Raw genomic sequence first — 20,534 nt, forward strand, 5'->3', positions numbered from 1 at the left:
CACACACACACACACACACACACACACACACACACACACACACACACACACGCACATGCACTCTGTCACACACACACACACACACACACACACACACACACACACACACACACGCACACACACACACACACACAGACACTAAACAGTAAGCTATTATGTGTTCTCAGCACTGATGATGTGCTGGTGGGGGCGCCCCTCTACATGGAGAGAGAGATGGAGAGTAAGCCAGGGAGGTGGGGAGGGTCTACCTGTACCTCCAGCTGGCCCCGCTCTCCTTCTCCCAACCCGTCCTGCTCACCGGAGGACACACCTTCGGACGCTTCGGCACGGCCATCGCCCCCCTGGGAGACCTGAACCAGGACGGCTACAACGGTGAGCGGAGAGAGAGGAAGGAGAGAGGGAGGGGAGGGAGGGAGGAAGAGGAGGGAGGGGAGGGAGGAAGTGAGAGAAAGAGGGGGAGGGGAGGGAGGAAGAGAGAGAGGGGGGGGATAGAGAGAGGGGGTGGGGGGAAGGAAGAAGAGAGAGAGAGGGGGGCAGACAGCATGGCAGAGAGAGAGAGGGGGGAGAAAGAGAGAGAGAGAAAAAGAGGGAGGGTGGAAAGAAGTAAAGAGAGACAAGGATGGAGAAAGCGAGAGGGAGAGATACAAAGAGAGAGGGGTGGAGCAGACAGCATGGAGAGTGGGGGGGAAAAAAAGAGAGAGAGATAGAGAGAGAGAGATGAGAGAGAGAGAGAGAGAGAGAGAGAGAGAGAGAGAGAGAGAGAGAGAGAGGAGAGAGAGAGAGAGAGAGAGAAAGAGATGAAGAGAGAGATATGAAGAGAGAGAGAGAGATAGAGATGAAGAGAGAGGGGACAGGAGATGGAAAAAGTAAGAGATGTAATAAAAAGTTTATGTGATTCAAACTGATGGACATATAGATATAAATATAGAGGTCTATGGAGATGTGGAAAACTCAAATTGAGTGAGAGTGTGTGTGTGTGTGTGTGTGTGTGTGTGTGTGTGTGTGTGTGTGTGTGTGTGTGTGTGTGTGTGTGTGTGTGTGTGTGTGTGTGTGTGTGTGTGTGTGTGTGTGTGTGTGTGTGTGTGTGTGTGTGTGTGTGTGTGTGTGTGTGTGTGTGTGTGTGTGTGTGTGTGTGTGTGTGTGTGTGTGTGTGTGTGTGTGTGTGTGCGTGCGTGCGTGTGTGTGTGTGTGTGTGTGTGTGTGTGCGTATGTGTGTACGTGTGTGCTCTCTCTCCTGCCTCTGTTTTCTCCATCATAAGTCCTGCCCCGCCCCCCTGTCCTGTCCTGTATAGGCTGGTGTTTCCAGGTAGACCTGTTGACTGACATGTCTTTTTCTGTGTTTCCTGGCTGTGTTTCCTGGCTGTTTTGTCTCTGATGGGGGATATCCTCCATCATGGAATCTGAATGGATTCAGCCAATCAGGAAGTGTGGTGTTGTGTGGTTTGCCCGTGTGAACTCGTTTCCTCCTGTGCAATGATGATCAGGGTTGCACGTGTGTGTGTGTGTGTGTGTGTGTGTGTGTGTGTGTGTGTGTGTGTGTGTGTGTGTGTGTGTGTGTGTGTGTGTGTGTGTGTGTGTGTGTGTGTGTGTGTGTGTGTGTGTGCGAGTGTGCATGTGTCTGTCTACGTACGCGTTTGAGGAGTTATTTTTAACTCTCCAGATGTGTCATGAGATAATATCATCTGGATGTTTCTGTCTTAGAGCCGGGAGTTCATTCCTCTTTGCTGTGTTTGTTTTACCCTCACGTTGATTTGACCAACACACACACACACACACACACACACACACACACACACACACACACACACACACACACACACACACACACACACACACACACACACACACACACACACTGTACACACCCACACTGTACACGTACACACAGTCTAGCCCGGAGCCCACCTTCTCTTGGGAGAACAGGCCTGTTGCCTGCTTCCTTAAAAAGCAATCAATGGATGTATACATCTGTTCCTCACATGACAACAATCACACTGATTATTCATTATTTATTTATGGACAACGTGTGTTAATGTGTGTGTGAGTTTTAGAGCAACACACACACCCACACCCACACCACCACCATTACCACCCTGTTAAAGCCTTTAACCGTTGGATCAATAAGTGGGTCAATATTGGAGCTCTCAGGCCAGAGACATAAATCACATCCTGTCTGTCCATCAGGATGCGGACGAGTCTCTATGGACCACAGATGTCATCTAAGGGATAGAGTTCATCATTGTGTTTGTATGAAACCCTTGTGTGACCCTTTAATTTAAAGTTTACAAGGTCCTTTCATGACCCTATAAGATCCATGAGGTTGTTGTCCTGAGAAGGTTATACTTTAACCCTTTCACTACCACACTACATAAGGTTAACCTTTCACTACCACACTACATAAAGCTAGCGTCTGTAGTGTGGTAGTAAAAGATTAAGGAAGGTTAAGATTAGGAATGCAGCAATACCGATCTGATACAAGAACTATGTTTAACACATCAGAAACTAACGCAAAGAGACTTCATTTTTAGCATTGTTGACATGTTGATGGATGTCAGTTCTCTCTAATTGTGAAAAAAATTTATGATTATGGTGCGGCTGGGTAGCGCAGTGGACTAAGCGCTCGCCTACCACCGCAGAGACTCTGGGATTGAGTCAGTCGTCCCTACTAAAACAATTGGCAGTGTTAGCGGGTGGTAAGCCGGTGGGGTATGTGTCCTGGTCGGGTCGCTGTAAACTGCGACTCCTACTGGTTGGTTGGGGCGCCTGTTCAGCAGGGAGGGGATCTGGGGGAAATAGCATGAGCCTCCCACGCGTTACGTTCCCCCAGTGAAACTCCTCGCTGTCAGGTGAAAAGAAGCGGCTGGCAACTCCACATGTATCAGAGGAGCCATGTGATAGTCTAAACCACAGGTCGGCAATAGGCGGCCCGCGGGCCAAAATGTTCCCGCCAGCAATAATATCTGGCCCATCAGATTATTACATTTAAAAAAAAAAATTATTATAAGACCAACTAGGCTAGGCTATATGTTAGCTATAATGTCCAAATAGAGAAACTACCACCACCTAAAGAATGCTTATACTTTTGTTTTATCCATGTTGAGAGTGAATAACAGGTAGGCAGCGAGGTGCAATGTAGCGCTTGCTCAACTGGAAAAAAGTCGGTGGCCAGCGCCTGGAGCTGAAATAACAAATAAGCAGTGTGGTGTGAAATTAAAACACCAGTTCAGTAAGTCATTCAAACTTTATCTTTACTTATATATGACTGTGACGGCACCACACATGTGGACAGTAACAATGCAATTAAACTGAAGTCAAATCAGAGCAAAAAAAGCTGAATCCGCTTGAAGAAGATGCGCTACATTGGGGTATATAAGGAATTACAACGAGACATTTATTAACTAAATAAAAAATACAATTTGGCTTTTAACCCTCTAAAGCCGGGGTTCCGGTTCAGGGTCGAGGATGGAGTGGCCACGATGTGACTCCCGTATTTTTATATTTAGTCCTAAAAGCCTCTTTTTATATTTTCAACTCGGTTAAACCTTTTTGTATATAGCCTACCCCCTTTATGTTTCGACCTATTTATTTTGGCTGCAAGAACCACAATGGCGACGAGACAACTGAGAAATGATTCCAAGAAGGACGACGCGCCCGCAGATATAGCCGCCATTGCTGGGCTAATTGAAGAGCTAAGGCAATCCTTAACCAACGAAATCAGAGCGTCCGCTGTCTCGCTCGAAACCAAACTCGGCAGCCTCTGGACGACGGTTAACGATCATGCCGAGCGTCTGACCTCCGTGGAAGGCGGTTTAAATACTTGGACTGACAGGGTGGACAAGCTACAGTAGAGGCTAGGTGTACGGCGCTAGAACAGAGCAACGACAAGCTAAAGGCTAAGCTAACTAACGTGGAGTCCCGAAGTCGCCGGTCCAATATACGCATTTTGGGATTGGATGAGTCCATTCATAGCGACCGGCCCAGCGACTTTTTTGCGGAGGTACTGGTAGAAATTCTGGGGAAGGAGGTCCTCCCTACACCACCCGAGCTGGACCGGTGTCACAGGGCCCTTACTGCCAAGCCAGCACCCGGCTCCAGGCCTAGAGCGGTTATTGCCCGCTTGACCACTATTGAATAAAAGAGAGGATTATCTGGGAGGCACGGAAGAGGAGAGGGACGCTGAAATACAGAGGGAAACCAGTCCTAATCTTTGAAGACTACTGCCCCGAGGTTGTGGAACAGCGTGCCCGCTACAAAGACGTCATGGGCCCCCTCTACAAGCTAGGACTCAAGCCGTCTCGACAGTTCCCTGCGAGACTTATCATCACGGACGAAGACGGGGCGAGAAAACATCTCATCGCCTGAGGACGCCGTGGACTTCTTGAAGACCCGACGTGGAGGGGACCCAACACCGGCCTCACCAATACCAGATGCGGTAGTAGCTTGATTTTGGGCCGCTAGCACCTCGCTATGGCTAAACGCGCCGAGCGTCATATTACTCTATATTTCTTCGTTCTCATAAATATGGTTGACTGTGTGACGTTAGGTTTCGCCTGGATGCTTTATTTTTCTTGGCGTCTGACTTAAAGGGGGGTTGGCTTGGTCTGTTTTGTATAACTATTACATAATGCCACTTTATTTAGTTTGTTTTTTGCGTCCACTATATGCCCGGGGAGCTAAACGCTAGCTTTGGTTAAATGACCTAGGACCTCTATGCGTGTCACTTACGCCTCGTCACGACTTGGCTTAATGCCTCCGTGATGCACTTTTATCTTATTGTAACATAATATGGGCTAGCACTCATTCATCTCATCTTCAAAAAATTATTTTACTTCAAAAAAGATTTGTTAGACTGGCAACCCTCTCAGATCGATTTGAACCATCTGCTCCTCTTTTCAAGAAACTAAACATTCTGACTGTGTCTGAGGTTAATTCTTTACAGATAGGTATATGTGTACAAATGCATTCATGATCACAATCTACCAAATGGTTTTAATCGTTTTTTTTCTTTTAATTCAGATGTTCATTCATATGCTACACGTCAGTCCAGGGACCTGCATATACCGTATTGTGGTATACTTCACTTAGGCAGTTCTCAGTGAGGTATAGAGGGTCCAATCTTTGGAATGCAGCTGATCCTATGCTGAGGAAATCTCCATCTCTGCTTATTTTTAAAGCAAACTATAAAAAGATTCTCATCCAAAAGTAGTAGATAGATAATAGGTCATACATGTAGGTATGCATTTGGTTATGTGGGTGGGTAGGTTTGTAGGCAGGTGGGTGGGTTGTTATATATTATTATGTACACAGTATATGCATGTATGTATGTTTGTATTAACACAAATCTTTTTAATGTATTCTGGTATTTTATAATATGCATATTTTTGTATGTTTGATTTTATAAAACAGGGGAAGTTCTTGATAAGCCTCTAGGCTTCTAACTTCTCCTTCACAATCGTTATAACTTATTATGTATTGTTTTTACTTCTGTTTAACTGTGTTAATAAACAAACAAACAAACAAACAAATGGTCGCGCCTGTGGCCAGAGGCGTCTTCTTCTTCTTCAATGGGTTTAATGGCAGATCGCGACCACAAAAGGTGCATACCGCCACCTACTGTACTGTTGACCTGCTCAATAGGGTTCAGCTGCAGCGCCGGAGAATCCTCTCACTGGCAGACGAACTTTTGCGCAGTGCCCTCTCCTGACACGGCGGCCTAATTGCGCTATGACAAGGCAGCAAACTACTCTGTGTGATCCATAGGAAACAACGGACCTGTCAGCAGAGTATCGCCCTCTTCCGGCCTGGTGGACGTACTGCATACGTTTGTCATGCAGCACACAGGTCACTTACCCCCCCCCCCCTTTTTTCTCTTGCTATGGTTCCTGTTCTAGGTCTAGTGTCTGAACCTAGCCATGTTCTTATAAGGTTTAATGTGAACTTTTCCATTTACTCTAAGTTTTGAGGCTTTTTCTTTTACTTTTAATTTTTTTTTTGGGAGTGTGGCAAGCAGCCACTGAGAGAGTAATCTACTTATGGTAGGTTTGAGGGTTTTAGGCCCTATGGTGAGTCCCTGTGTCGTTGGGGAAAGGCCCACCGGCCCCGCACCTTTATATGTTTTTTATGTATGTTTTATGTATGGCTCAGGACACATGTCTACTACTGAAAATATTTGTTTTATGTATGGCTCTAGGTACATTAAAATAGGTGAATTTGGTGTGCCCACGGGCCTTTTTAGGTCTGCCCTGTCTACACACCCCCTAATATTCTATGGCTACGGCTAACTCTGAGAGCTTTAAGCTCTGCTCCTGGAATGTTCGAGGTCTTCAGAAACTAGCGAAGAGGAAGGCGATTCTGACCTTTTTAAAGAAGGAGAATGTCTCTATTGCTTTACTACAAGAAACCCATATGGGACCCAACGACACCGCTAAACTCCAAAAGAGTAGGGTGGGACAGGTCTTCGCCACAAACTATTCTACATTCAGTAGAGGAGTGGCCATATTGATCAATAAAAATCTCCCCTTTAGACTCATAACTTCCTCTTTAGATAGCCAAGGTCGTTATGTGATTATCAAAGGGGTTCTTAAGGGTAAAGAAATGACATTTATGAATGTATACTGTCCGCCAGGCTACTCCCCTGACTTTATATCCAAAATATTTACTGAATTTAATGGCCTGGCCTCTGAGAATGCTTTTGTGGGCGGAGACTTTAACTTATACCGTCTCTTGACAAACTCCCACCCAGTTTGCCCCCCCCCCTCTAGGCAAGCAAAGATGCTCTCCTCCCTATGCAAAGACATTGGATTCTCAGATGTCTGGAGAACCCTTTGCCCATCCGAACTGAAGTTCACCTTTTTTAGCGGCCCACACAAGAGCAACAGTAGAATAGACTATTTCTTCATCCCTTCCTCTAAACTCTTTCTAGTATCGTCCTGCACAATCGGAAGTATTGTTTTATCGGATCACGCCCCTATATATCTGGTCTACTCCTTGTGAGAAGAGAGGGCGCTGTCGAGGCATTTGCGTCTCAACCCATACCTCCTCAAGGATGATATGTTTGTCTCCTATTTCGAATCGGAATTTAAAATGTTCTACTCTATTAACTCGCATTCTACGGATAACCCATCTCTGCTCTGGGAAACATCCAAGGTCTTTTCTCGCGGACTGATTATGTCTTACGTCATCCATCATCCAAGAATCGCAAGAAAAATGAACAATGCAAACTTCTTGAATCCAAACTAGCCGACCTTGAGAATCAACCCAGCCCCGGCTGTGCTTATAGAGCTTACGGCCACCAGAACCGCGTTAAACACTCTTCTGATCCAGGACGCTGAATACTCTCTTAAATTTGTCAGACAGAGAATGTACGAACACGGTGACAAGCCTAGCAGGTGCCTAGCTAACTTGGCAAAAAAAAGGGCTGACACCCAAGTAATAGCCTCAATTTCGGACTCCAACGGGGTCAGGTCCTTTGACACCTTAATTAATAACATTAATAAAGAGTTTGCCTCTTTCTATGCCCAACTCTATAGGACTGAACGACCCGATGGTGCTCTCTCTGACATGCAAGCTTTTTTCGCTGACTTGCACCTCCCTAAGGTATCGAAAGATCAGAACTTGCTCCTTAACGCCCCAATTACGAAGGAAGAAGCTCTGTGCGCCCTTAAGGGTATGCCATCTGGTAAGGCTCTGGGCCCGGACGGTTTCGGATGCGAATTCTATAAGGAATTCGGTCATATTCTCTTGGATCCCCTGCTGGCAATGCTTAATCACTCCTCTGAGGTTGGGATATTACCCCAGTCCCTACGGGAGGCTAATATTTGCCTTCTCCTTAAAAAGGGTAAATGCCCTGAAAAGTGCGCCTCCTATAGGCCTATAGCTCTACTTAATTCGGACCAAAATTGCTCTCCAAGATCCTGTCCATGCGCCTAGAAAAAGTACTCCCTTTTATTATTAACGAAGATCAGACTGGTTTTATTAAGGATAGGAACTCTACCGACAACATGAGACGGCTCCTTAATATCATCCAAATGACTTGTGAGATAGACCACCCCGCGGTGGTTCTGTCTCTCGACGCGGAGAAGGCATTCGACTGTGTAGAATGGCCGTATTTGTTTCTAACCCTCGCTGAATTTGACCTAGGAGACACTTTTATTGACTGGGTCAAGGTTCTTTACAACTCACGGATGTCGGCGGTTCTGACTAACGGGCTTAGGTCTAACTAACGGGGGAACCCCCAGGGGGACCCTCTTAGCCCTTTACTATTTGACATGGCCATAGAACCACTCGCTCAGGCCGTAAGGCAGTCAGCCGAGATCTCAGGTATTAGAATGGGCGAGACGGAACACAAAATCACTCTTTACGCGGACGACGTACTGATCTTTATATCTAAACCTGACTCTTCCATCCCATGCCTAACCCGCATGATCTCCACATTTGGAACCTTCTCGGGGTACAAAATTAACTTTTCCAAATCCAAAGCAATGCCACTTGGGACACTTAAATCCATTCCGATCCTGCCCAGAGCCCTTCCCATTTCGCTGGTCGCCCTCCGGCTTTGTTTACCTAGGAGTATTTGTGACACCCACCTATGATACATTGTTTAAGGCCAACTTTCCCCCCCTTTTAGACACCATAAGGGCAGACTTAGTTAGATGGGCCCCTTTACCGATCTCCTGGCTGGGTAGGATAGCCCTCGTCAAAATTAACGTACTCCCCAGACTATTATACCCTCTCCAAATGATCCCAGTGCTGCTGACGAACAAGGTTATCAAGGTGCTAGAAGGCTGGCTAAGCTCATTCAATTGGAATGGGAAGAAACCGCGTCTGAAAATGGCCAAATTACAGATGGATAGTGAAGATGGGGGTCTAGACCTACCTAATATTAGACATTACCAACTAGCAGCACACCTTAGGGTACTTGTCGGCTGGTTCAGATCAGACCCACTGTCAATCTTGCACTGTCAGTGCTTGACTTTGTCTGTACTCTGGTAGAAGAAACAATCCCCTCTACCACAATTAGAGTTTACCCAAATCAAAAGCCGTGGGTAGATAAATCCGTCCATGAGGCTCTGAAAGTACGCACCTCAGCCTACAACACCGGGCTTGTGACAGGCAACATGAATGACCACAAGGTGGCGAGATACAACGTCAGAAGAGCAGTAATAGAGGCAAAACGGCGTTACAGGGATAAAGTTGAACTTCAGTTTGAACAGGCTGACTCTAGAAGTATGTGGCAGGGCCTCAGAACGATGACAGATTACAAAGGCACCTCCCTCAAACTGAACAGTGACATCTCCTTAGCAAATTATCTCAATACCTTCTATGCGAGGTTTGAGGCTGTGAATAACAACACCAGCCTACAAACCACTGCAATGGAGGGGGGGGGGCGCTGCTGATGGAGATTCAGTGTTCAGGATAACAGAACATGAGGTGAGGAGGACCTTTAAGAAAGTGAATATCAGGAACTTGGAAGGCAGCAGGACCGGACGGCATCCCCGGCCACGTCCTAAAAGTCTGTGCCGACCAACTGGCCCCGGTATTCACTGACATATTTAACCTGTCCTTAGAACAGGCTGTCATCCCCACCTGTCTGAAGAAGTCTACCATTATCCCTGTACCCAAAAAATCTACGCCCGCTTGCCTCAACGACTACCGCCCTGTAGCTCTCACCTCCATAGCCATGAAGTGCTTTGAGAAGCTAGTGAAGGGCTACATCTGTTCCTCCCTCCCCATCAACCTGGACCCCCTGCAATTTGCATATCGCCCCAACAGGTCCACGGAGGACGCCATAGCCCATGTGCTGCACACAGCAGCATCACACCTGGACAAGAGGCAGGGGAATTATGTGAGAATGCTGTGCATCGACTACAGCTCAGCATTCAATACCATAGTCCCCTCCAAACTCATAGCCAAGCTCAGGCAGATTGATTGATTGAATGAACATTTTATTAACAGATTGCAGAATGGGTACAATACAGTACGGCTCAATACACACAATTGTTAAGGGGATGCAGACCAGAGAAAGACTTTCGTCTAGTTTACATCAGGGTCCCCCATTTTCAATTCATAATGAATTTTAAGTAAGGGTGCAACTTGCTCCGTGCAATCCATTCTTTGTGGATCTAGCCCTCAGAAGAAGCTTCTATCCCCAGGTCATCAGGATGCTCAACGAACAATAACACTATGTAACAATCATCAAATGCACTCACAGCACACACATCCACACGCACACACTCACTTTAAACAAACAACTCACTGCAGCACCCACTTTACACACTTTAGAACACCTAAACACACTTTATATTTATTGGTAAAGAATTTGCACTTCAACCCATACCTCATTACACCTTACTGTAAATTGTACCTAAATTGTACCTCATCCCATTTCTGCTTTACACTATATAGTATATTGTATATTAGTATATTGTATAGTATATTGTATGGTAACTCAGTTACTTCTACTTTGCATTGAACATTGTACATATGTACATACTGAACACTTGTGTCTACGTACGTGACTTTTATTTTTTACTTGCTATACCTATTTTATTTTATACTTATCTATTTTTGTCTAGCACCGTCTCTGGAGCATAACAGAAAGAAGCATTTTGTAGAAAAGTATTCTGTACTTCTGTATGACAACTAATGAAGAAACTTGAACTTCTGGCTAGACATTGAATCCTTGCAATCTAAGTCCCCCCTGTGGAACCTACTATTTATCAAATACTTTAAATCTGTTAGGAAAATATGCTCTAACCCCATCACACTATGCTCCGTCAAGGCCTGGAAGACTGTCCGTAAGGTGGAGGGCCGAGCTAAGCTGACCTCTCCTCTTACCCCGATCGTAGGCAATCCTGACTTTAAGCCAGACCAAATTGGCGGCGGCTTCAAGACCTGGCATAAGCAGGGCATAACTGATCTTGGCCACCTGTTTGATGGCCAGACCCTAATGTCCTTTATACAGCTGCAGCAGCGGTATGGCCTATTGAAAACGAAATTTTACAATCTTACAAATTAGGCAGTTTATCACCAAGGACACCTCACTGTTAACTAACAGTTCCACCTCGCAGGTGGAGAAAGCCCTCTCCTTGCAGATCCCTAAAAAACAAATATCTATCTTCTATAGTACTCTAAACCTTAATTAATCTTTATCTTCCCTTGTTACTAAACAGTTCTGGGAAAAAGACCTGGATATAGAGATCACGGATGTAGACTGGCAGGATACATGGACCTACGCAAAAAAAATCTCTGTTTGCAACCGCACCAAGGCTATCCAAGTTAGAATCTTGCACCGCATTCATATTACCCCTGCCCTTAAGAGTAAAATGGATCCCAATACATCCCCACTCTGCTTTAAATGCAAGATAGAGACTGGAAACCACGACCACTGCTTTTGGACCTGTGTAAAGCTTCAGAGCTATTGGTTTGACATCGTAGAGGAACTATCTGATATATTCCAGACCCCCATCGAGCTGGATCCCCTCTGCCTCTTACTAGGCCTCCCAGATATTCATATTGCCAATTTCAAACATAAGAGACTGTTCAATCTGTTGACATTTGCTGCTAGGAAAAACATCCTGTTGTTCTGGATCAAGGATGAGGTCCCATCAAAGAGGTCATGGCACAATATCATAATGGAATGCATTCCCTGTGAATATATCACGTGCATGCTGCACTCCAAGTTGGACACTTTTTATGAAATATGGGACCCATATCTATCACATATTGGACCACTGTACTCGCCGGATTTCCCCATTACTCTTAGCCTCCCTAGAGATCACTAATGTCTTGTATGTAGGTGCTCTGTGTCATTCCAGAAGGTATCATAAGGTATTTAAAAGTACATACCTATTCGCACATACATACACACATACACACACACACACATACACACGTGCACTCACACATATAAAACATGCACACATAAAACACACATGCACACTGTACTAAACGCACACACATAAAACACACACACAGATATAAAACACACATATACGAAACAAACGTACACACTCCACACACACAGTCTGTATCAGTCCACTGGGTGCTATCATTGGCCAGCAGCCGACTCCCTAATCGCCACTATTGCTATACATACATTGTACAACATATGAAGCGATCTGAGCCATGTTTTTGTTGTTTGTCCTTTGTCATGTCTGTTAATGTACTTTTATAGTTTATATTATGTCTTTATTATGCTTATTGTCATTATTGTTGTTATTGTTGTTAGTGCTAGTGTGGTTAGTTTCTTTGTTATTAAGTCTACTGTATTGTGATGTCTTGTTCTATGTATGTTTTGAAAAAATAAAATAAAAACATTTATAAAAAATAAAAATAAAAACTCTAAAGCCGGGCGCAACACTAGACATGTTTTGTAAAACATTAAATATATTTGGATTTGTTTGTGGTAAAGACTTGCTTTATTGTATCGGAATCTATTGTCATCTAAAAATGTAGTGCATCTCTCTACGTCTGTCACTATAGCCAATGGAAATGCTAGAAATTGTCACGTGGACTGGGAGAACCAATAGAAAACTCCTATTGTTTCTCAATAGTCCAGTGCGCTCCACAGAAAGGGCCGTCAGCTAGACGCATTGGTTGCACGTAATGTAAGATAAACCGATAAGAGAGAGGCGCTTGTCTCTGGTTTTATAATAAAATGGCAAAAAGACAAAGGTATAATGTTCAGTGCAAATGTGTATGTCGTTTACAGTTTATTATGCCACCTATGCAGCTCGTTTATTTTGTCCATTCTCTGCCTCTGCCACAAATGTATGTCTTAGTTATAAGGTGGTCTGTCACATTAGCCATTGTTTTCGTTTCCGGCCCCCCATACAATGGCTTGGAAAATATTTGGCCCTCGGCCAAACTTAATTGAAGACCCCTGGTCTAAACCCTTCCCAGACCGACAGTGGGGCAATGCGTGCAACAAACAGGAAGGGAATTGGCATAACGACTAAATTGGGGATGGGTGAAAAATACAGAAAGCCCCAAAAAGAATATCTCAAGTAATTTTTTAACAATGACCCCAGACTAAGTATATGTCATTGAGTAAAAGTAATGAATCAGATCATCACTTTTCAGTTTAGGACTCAGACTGGGCGTTATATGGGTACATTATACCTACTATATGTGAGATAACAGGGTTTCCATCTGACAGCAACACCATGTAGACGCTACAAACTCTAGTGGAGACCTTCTGGGAGTTACTGTAATCTAGATCTCTATGGAAACATCTACATGTTTTTCGTGCATGACTTCATTATTCAGCAGTACATTGTTTGGTTGCCATGAAAATGGTTATGTTTGAGAGAAATATTGCCCGCCTTCATAGCATAACATACATGACACTGGGTGTGTGTGTGTGTGTGTGTGTGTGTGTGTGTGTGTGTGTGTGTGTGTGTGTGACTGTGTGTGTGTGTGTGTGTGTGTGTGTGTGTGTGTATGTGTATGTGTGTGTGTGTGTGTGTGTGTGCATGCGTCTGTACGTGTGTTTACGAGCGTGTGTGTGTGTGTGTGTGTGTGTGTGTGTGTGTGTAGCTACAGTACAGTACGTGATTGTAATTACTGACAGACCCCTTCTGATCTTTCTGATGACGGTCAGCCTCTCATTCCTCTCCCAGTAAAACAACCCTCTTCAGAAATATCATCACTCCATTTCGAAGTGGTTCAGATTAGATTAATAACGCAATGCTCTGATTGTGCATAATAGAATTCTCAGACAACTTTATAGCTGTCAAGTGACAGATATCATAAAGCATAAACCTCTCAATTGCATTAATTCCATGTGGCACAGCAGTAAACTCGCCTCACAATTTGTCTCATTCCATCCAGCATATGGCTTTCTGTCTTTTCCTATTTCTGCGGCTTTGTGTCAACACTGCATGCTGTGTGTCTGAGCGCGTTGTTGTGCTAGTTCTTACAATCCATTACAGTGTTTGGTTTGAGTGATCGCACTGGGTGTTCGGCAGCCTGTCTGCCGCGGAGATCTGCATTGCGTGGGATATTGAGCAATGCCCATGAGTTTGACTCTTGCGTTATTTAGCCATTCCCCCCCCCCCCCCCCCCACCTGATAAGCCTTTTCACATAGCTATTCGGTTATACTGTATACACAAACAAACGCACACACATACATACATACATACTGTACACACACACACACACGCACACACACACATATTCACATACACTTGCACACACACATGGTTGCACTTATGCTCCCATACCCCACAATCTGCTTCATGTGGAACCAGTTGTTTAGGCTGAGAGGAGAGGGGTCCCTGAGACAAACAGGATGTCGAGAGGTGTTTGGACAGTAATCGTGTCGGCACGGGCACCGCGGAGAGAGAGGCATGTCTGGGGGGACAGAGAGGGTAGGCCCTGCCTGTATACAGTGGGAGAGAGAGGCATGTCTGGGGGGACAGAGAGGGCAGGCCCTGCCCGTATACAGCGGGAGAGAGAGGCATGTCTGGGGGGACAGAGAGAGCAGGCCCTGCCCGTATACAGTGGAGAGAGAGGCATGTCTGTGGGGACAGAGAGGATAGGCCCTGCCCGTATACAGTGGGAGAGAGGACAGACTGTGGGGACAGAGAGGGCAGGCCCTGCCTGTATACAGTGGGAGAGAGAGGCATGTCTGGGGGGACAGAGAGAGCAGGCCCTGCCTGTATACAGTGGGAGAGAGAGGCATGTCTGGGGGGACAGAGAGGGTAGGCCCTGCCTGTATACAGTGGGAGAGAGAGGCATGTCTGGGGGGACAGAGAGGGTAGGCCCTGCCTGTATACAGTGGGAGAGAGAGGCATGTCTGGGGGGACAGAGAGGGTAGGCCCTGACTGTATACAGTGGAGAGAGAGAGGCATGTCTGGGGGGACAGAGAGGGTAGGCCCTGCCTGTATACAGTGGGAGAGAGAGGCATGTCTGTGGGGACAGAGAGGGTAGGCCCTGCCTGTATACAGTGGGAGAGAGAGGCATGTCTGTGGGGACAGAGAGGGCAGGCCCTGCCTGTATACAGTGGGAGAGAGAGGCATGTCTGTGGGGACAGAGAGGGCAGGCCCTGCCTGTATACAGTGGGAGAGAGAGGCATGTCTGTGGGGACAGAGAGGGTAGGCCCTGCCTGTATACAGTGGGAGAGAGAGGCATGTCTGTGGGGACAGAGAGGGCAGGCCCTGCCTGTATACAGTGGGAGAGAGGACAGACTGTGTGCGGGGACTAGCGAGTGTATGCCTGGCATGTGAGACCAGCTTTGCGTAGGTATCCGAACAACAGGTTGTATGTAGTGTAGTGTTGTAGTCGAGTCACTAAATCTCAAGTCCGAGTCACCAAAGAAGAGCCAGAGTCAGAGTCGAGTCCCCATTACCCTAGTCTGAGTCCGAGTCCAAGTCATCAAGGTTGAGTCTGAGCTGACATACAAATAAAAAAAGGTCTACATTAATCATAAATGACACAGCGGTTACCATTTCAATGGGTGTTTATTTACATTGCGACACAATAGCCACACAATTGCACTAGCTCGTGCAAAACGATTACAAATTAAAAAAATAATTAACTGTAACTGTACTGTAAGTCCGAGTCCGAGTCTGCACCTTCTGAGTCCTAATGCTCGAGTCCGAGTCCAAGTCCGAGTCATCATCAGTGCTCAAGTCCAAGTCGAGTCACTGAAAACCAGTCCAGAACTCGAGCGCCACAACACTGGTATGTAGTGCCGGTGGGTTGGTGGAGCTGAGGTTCTGCGGAGGCTCTAGGTTCGCCTCTAGCAGACAGCGCAAAGACATGAGTGATTGCTGGAAGCAGGAGAGTTTGATTGGTGGGTTACACAGTAGACTAAATACGCAATTGTAAGTGGGTTTATACTCGTTTTGTGTACATTATATCATACAGTGTGTGTATATGTCATCTATGTGTGTGGGCGAGTGCTGTGCAAGCTACTTTGGAAAGTGTAGTGAGCTGAGCTATACCAGTTACTCTACATTAAGAAGCTTCACTATACTAAAGCTACCCCCCAGGGAAACATAGCAAGCTAAGCTACAGCAACAAGATGGCAAAAGTCGTGTGTGTGTGTGTGTGTGTGTGTGTGTGTGTGTGTGTGTGTGTGTGTGTGTGTGTGTGTGTGTGTGTGTGTGTGTGTGTGTGTGCGTGTGCGTGTGAGTGCATGCGTGCGTGCGTGTCAGAGATGCTCACAAATCATTTTATGCAAGGCCAAGTCAAGTTTCAAGTCTTAAAGTCCATCATCAACAATCTGATTCTAGCAATATATTGTAGTAAATCCAATGTCAGGTCATCTGACTCAGGTTTTTACGCAGTATGTAGCCTACATTTGTTCTTCACAGACAGCCTTTCAATAGGTTGTTCATTGAAAGTGAAAGTATTCCTGCAGGCTTGACAAAGCGCCATTTAGGCTGCTTTCCAACACGACCACCAGTGGCATAGTGTGCAGTTAACTTGAGTTATATTAGAAGAACAACCAAACATTGCATTAAAAAGATATTTGTTCTATCTCTATCGATTCTTACACTTGCCAAGCTCCTTAATATCTGTAACAGATGCTGGCCTGTAGCTACATAGAATATAATAGAATACAATAGAATAGTGTATCAATACTTTATTGATCCCGAGGGAAATTTAGCACTACAGATCGCTCACAATAAATATGTGGGTAGTCTATATATATATATAAAAAAAAGAATACAAATACAGTCAAGGATATACATATTCTAAAATATGTATATACATTCTAAAATATACAGCCAAGAATATACAGTAATATACAGTCAAATGTCCAGGAAGATAAGAGTTTATATTGTTGCTCAGTGAGGCAGTGAGACACAGTGAGGCGTTATATAGTCTGATGGCCATTGGAATGAAGGACTTCCTGCGACGTTCAGTGTTGCATCTTGGGAGTCTGACACTGAACGTGCTCCTTCTATCGGCCACGTCCGTGTCTAGTGGGTGGGAGGGGTTGTCCATGGAGAAAGGTTCAACATTCAAGATTGTTTATTGTCATGTGCACAGTTAAACAGACACACACACACACACACACACACACACACACACACACACGTTTGGATGACGGCTAATTTTGATCAATACAGGCATAATGCACACAATGTTGCTTCAGAAATGCTTGGGAAGATGTATCTTGTGTGGATGCTATCGCACTACTTGATCCATAAAAGAGCTTCACTACCGAAAAGCTACTGAGAAGTAGCTGGAAGTACTGTAGTGTTAGTTTATCAAGTTAGTGTATTATATGAACGTTATATACTGTTAGTTTATCAAGTTAGTTTATAATATGAAATTTAAATAGTGTAGGTTTATCGTGTTAGTTTATAATATGAACTTTAAATACTGTTAGTTTACCATGTTAACAGAGCTGCTAACTCTCACGCATTGACCGTGAGACTCACCCTCTTCTCACACTCTCACACCTCCCATTTCTCACTCTGTCAAAAAGAAAAGGCCATCTCGCTCTGTGAATAGATGTAAATGATTAAAGGTATAATCTGTAATGCCGTCAAACGGCGACCTCGAGGCGAAAAGAGCCCCGCTTGGCATTGCGCTATGTTTACTTTTTTGTTTTGGTCTGACGTGTGGGTTGTTGTTTAGTAGCTTATTATACTGTGCATTTCTCCAGACCTCTCTTTGTAGAACCTGAGGTGAGACCAGGACAGTAGCAACCCCTACCCACTCAACTCCATCCCACACATTAGGACAAAACAAAAACGGCAAACAAAGCGCAATACCAAGTGGGGCTCTTTTGCCTAGAGGTTGCTGTTTGACGACATTACAGAATCAACCTTTAAGCACTTGAAACAACTAGACCAACAGCCGCCGTGCCAAAAATAATTATTTTCACAGTGAGAGAAGTTTATTCCTGTGTTGTTTCAAATGAAACAAGCAATGACTCCAAGTGCACCATTCAGCCTCTCAGGCTGGAGAAGATGATCTTTGTGAAATCCTGGCGTGGATCAAAATGTGTCACTGGAAATAGTTGTGAACAGATTGCAGCAAAACTTAAATCCTACAATAAGTGAATACATTTTGAATTACCATGCATTGAAAATGTTTGTCTTGAAATGGCAACTTCTACAATACATGATCTTTATAATAATAATGATAGTAATAATAGTAATAATAATGATGATAATAATAATAATAATAATCATAATAATAATAATCACTCCATCCTGTCCACATTTTTGAAAGTACTGAGGTTGTGATCTTTGGACGACGATCCGTCTGGTGGTTTTTATTTCCATGTTAATTGAAATAGTCGGGGGTGAGGATTAGAAGTTATAAAACCCAGGCTGTAAACAGGGGCCCTGAACGAGCGCCGCAAAAACATTTTGGCAACGCGCCGCGTCCAACTTCCATCAGACCTTTGAGGTTCTCTGAGCAGTTGGCAGCCCTCTGCGTTAGTTTAAGACCCTGGAAGTAAGTCTGAACGGAGTTCACAGGCAGAACGGAGATTTGGCACCACGGCGGGCGACCACACTGCCAGGCGCTTGTTGTTCCTCTCACGGAGCACATCACTGTGGCTGACCTGGGACCAGGGAAATGGCTTCAACAGATCACACAGACAGAGAGACAGACAGGGAGAGACGAGTAAACTGTGAAGGGAATGCACCTGAAGGGAAGGAGAGACATGACCGTGGTGCAGGGCCAGTCCCCCCCCCCCCCCTCCCCTCCCCAGGTAAAGAAAGATGAGCCGCTGTACCACTCGTATCTCCTTCTATGTTTCCCCCTCTCTCTCTCTCTCTCTCCCCCTCCGAGGGAGCCTTGACCTGCTGATATGAAAACCATGCATCTGTGTCTTCCCTCCCTCCCTCCGCTATAGACGTGGCGGTGGGCTGTCCGTTCGGAGGAGAGGAGCGGGGCGGCCGGGTGCTGATCTACAACGGCAACAGAGACGTGGGCGCGCGGGGCCTGACCCTGAGCCAGGAGCTGAGGGCGGCCCGGAGCCCCAGCGGCAGCATGCCCGGCTACGGCTTCACCCTGAGGGGCGGCAGGGACCTGGACAGGAACCAGTACCCCGGTAAACAACCTGGCCGTCAACGCGCGAGCAGGCGATTCCGTTCAGCTCCATATATACCTCTCTTTTCCACCCAACGTTCTCTCTCTGACGAGAACACATTTTCAGATGCGACGCACCTCATTGACCGGCAATGTCAGTCACTCACTCACTCACTCACTCACTCACTCACTCACTCACTCACTCACTCACTCACTCACTCACTCACTCACTCACTCACTCACTCACTCGCTCGCTCGCTCGCTCGCTCGCTCACTCACTCACTCACTCACTCACTCACTCACTCACTCACTCACTCACCCACTCACTCACTCACTCACTCACTCACTCACTCACCCACTCACTCACTCACTCACTCACTCACTCACTCACTCACTCACTCACTCACTCACTGTTGGCCACACTGCCCCTTGTGGCGGCTCACGAGCGCGGCACTTTGTGTGACACCAGTTCACTCTATATAGTATGAGAAGTGTCCGTGTTTAATGAAGTCAGCCCTGTTTTTCTCCACTCTTTCTGCCTTGGTTAATGGCAAATGGACTGCATTTATATAGCGCTTTTATCCAAATGCCTCACATTCACCCATTCACTCACACGTTCACACGGTGACGGTGCGGGCGGGGGGCGACCATGCAAGGTTTGGCACGTCATCAAGAGCAGTTAGGGTGAAGTGCCTTGCTCAAGGACACTTCGACACCCTGCCTGGGAGAAGCCAAAATCAAACCGGGAACCTTCCGATCACCAGACGACTGCTCTATACCTCCTGAGCCTCTGCCGCGCCCCTGTCACTGTCGCCTTGTTACTTCACTCTCTTCCTCTGACTTGTGTTTCTGGAACAAGTCAACTCTATCGTTCTCCGCCATGTTCTTCTCTTCCATGTTCTACATTCTTCTTTGACATACATTTTCTCTTCTCCCCAACTCCTCTTCTGAACGTTCACCTACTCTTCATTCTTCACCTCTACATTATGCACCCCCCCACAGACACACATACACACCCACTCCACCTCTCCTCTCCTCTCCTCTCCTCTCCTCTCCTCTCCTCTCCTCTCCTCTCCTCTCCTCTCCTCTCCTCTCCTCTCCTCTCCTCTCCTCTCCTCTCTCTCCTCTCCTCTCCTCTCCTCTCCCTCCTCTCCTCTCCTCTCCTCTCCTCTCCCCTCCCCTCCTCTCCTCTCCTCTCCCCTCCCCTCCCCTCCCCTCCTCTCCTCTCCTCTCCCCTCCCCTCCCCTCCCCTCCTCTCCTCTCCTCTCCTCTCCTCTCCTCTCCTCTCCTCTCCTCTCCTCTCCTCTCCTCTCCTCTCCTCTCCTCTCCTCTCCTCTCTCTCTCTCCTCTCCTCTCCCTCCCCTCCCCTCCTCTCCTCTCCTCTCCTCTCCCCTCCCCTCCCCTCCTCTCCCCTCCTCTCCCCTCCCCTCCCCTCCCCTCCCCTCCTCCCCGCCTCTCCTCTCCTCTCCCCTCCCCCCTCTCCTCTCCTCTCCTCTCCTCTCCTCTCCTCTCCTCTCCTCTCCTCTCC

General features: G+C 46.3%; 1 protein-coding gene across 1 annotated transcript in view; it reads left to right on the forward strand.

The window, feature by feature from the left end:
* Positions 1-20,534, forward strand: part of itga8 (integrin, alpha 8) — a gene marked incomplete at its 5' end in the record, with an annotated part of 128,618 nt that overhangs the window by 15,276 nt on the left and 92,808 nt on the right. The window contains 3 exon segments of the mRNA XM_084336695.1: positions 168-226; positions 229-372; positions 18,831-19,028. Of these exon segments, the coding sequence (XP_084192821.1) occupies positions 168-226; positions 229-372; positions 18,831-19,028 (401 nt within the window).

Source organism: Notolepis coatsorum, assembly GCF_963971535.1.
Source record: "Notolepis coatsorum genome assembly, chromosome: 19".
Classification (NCBI taxonomy): domain Eukaryota; kingdom Metazoa; phylum Chordata; class Actinopteri; order Aulopiformes; family Paralepididae; genus Notolepis; species Notolepis coatsorum.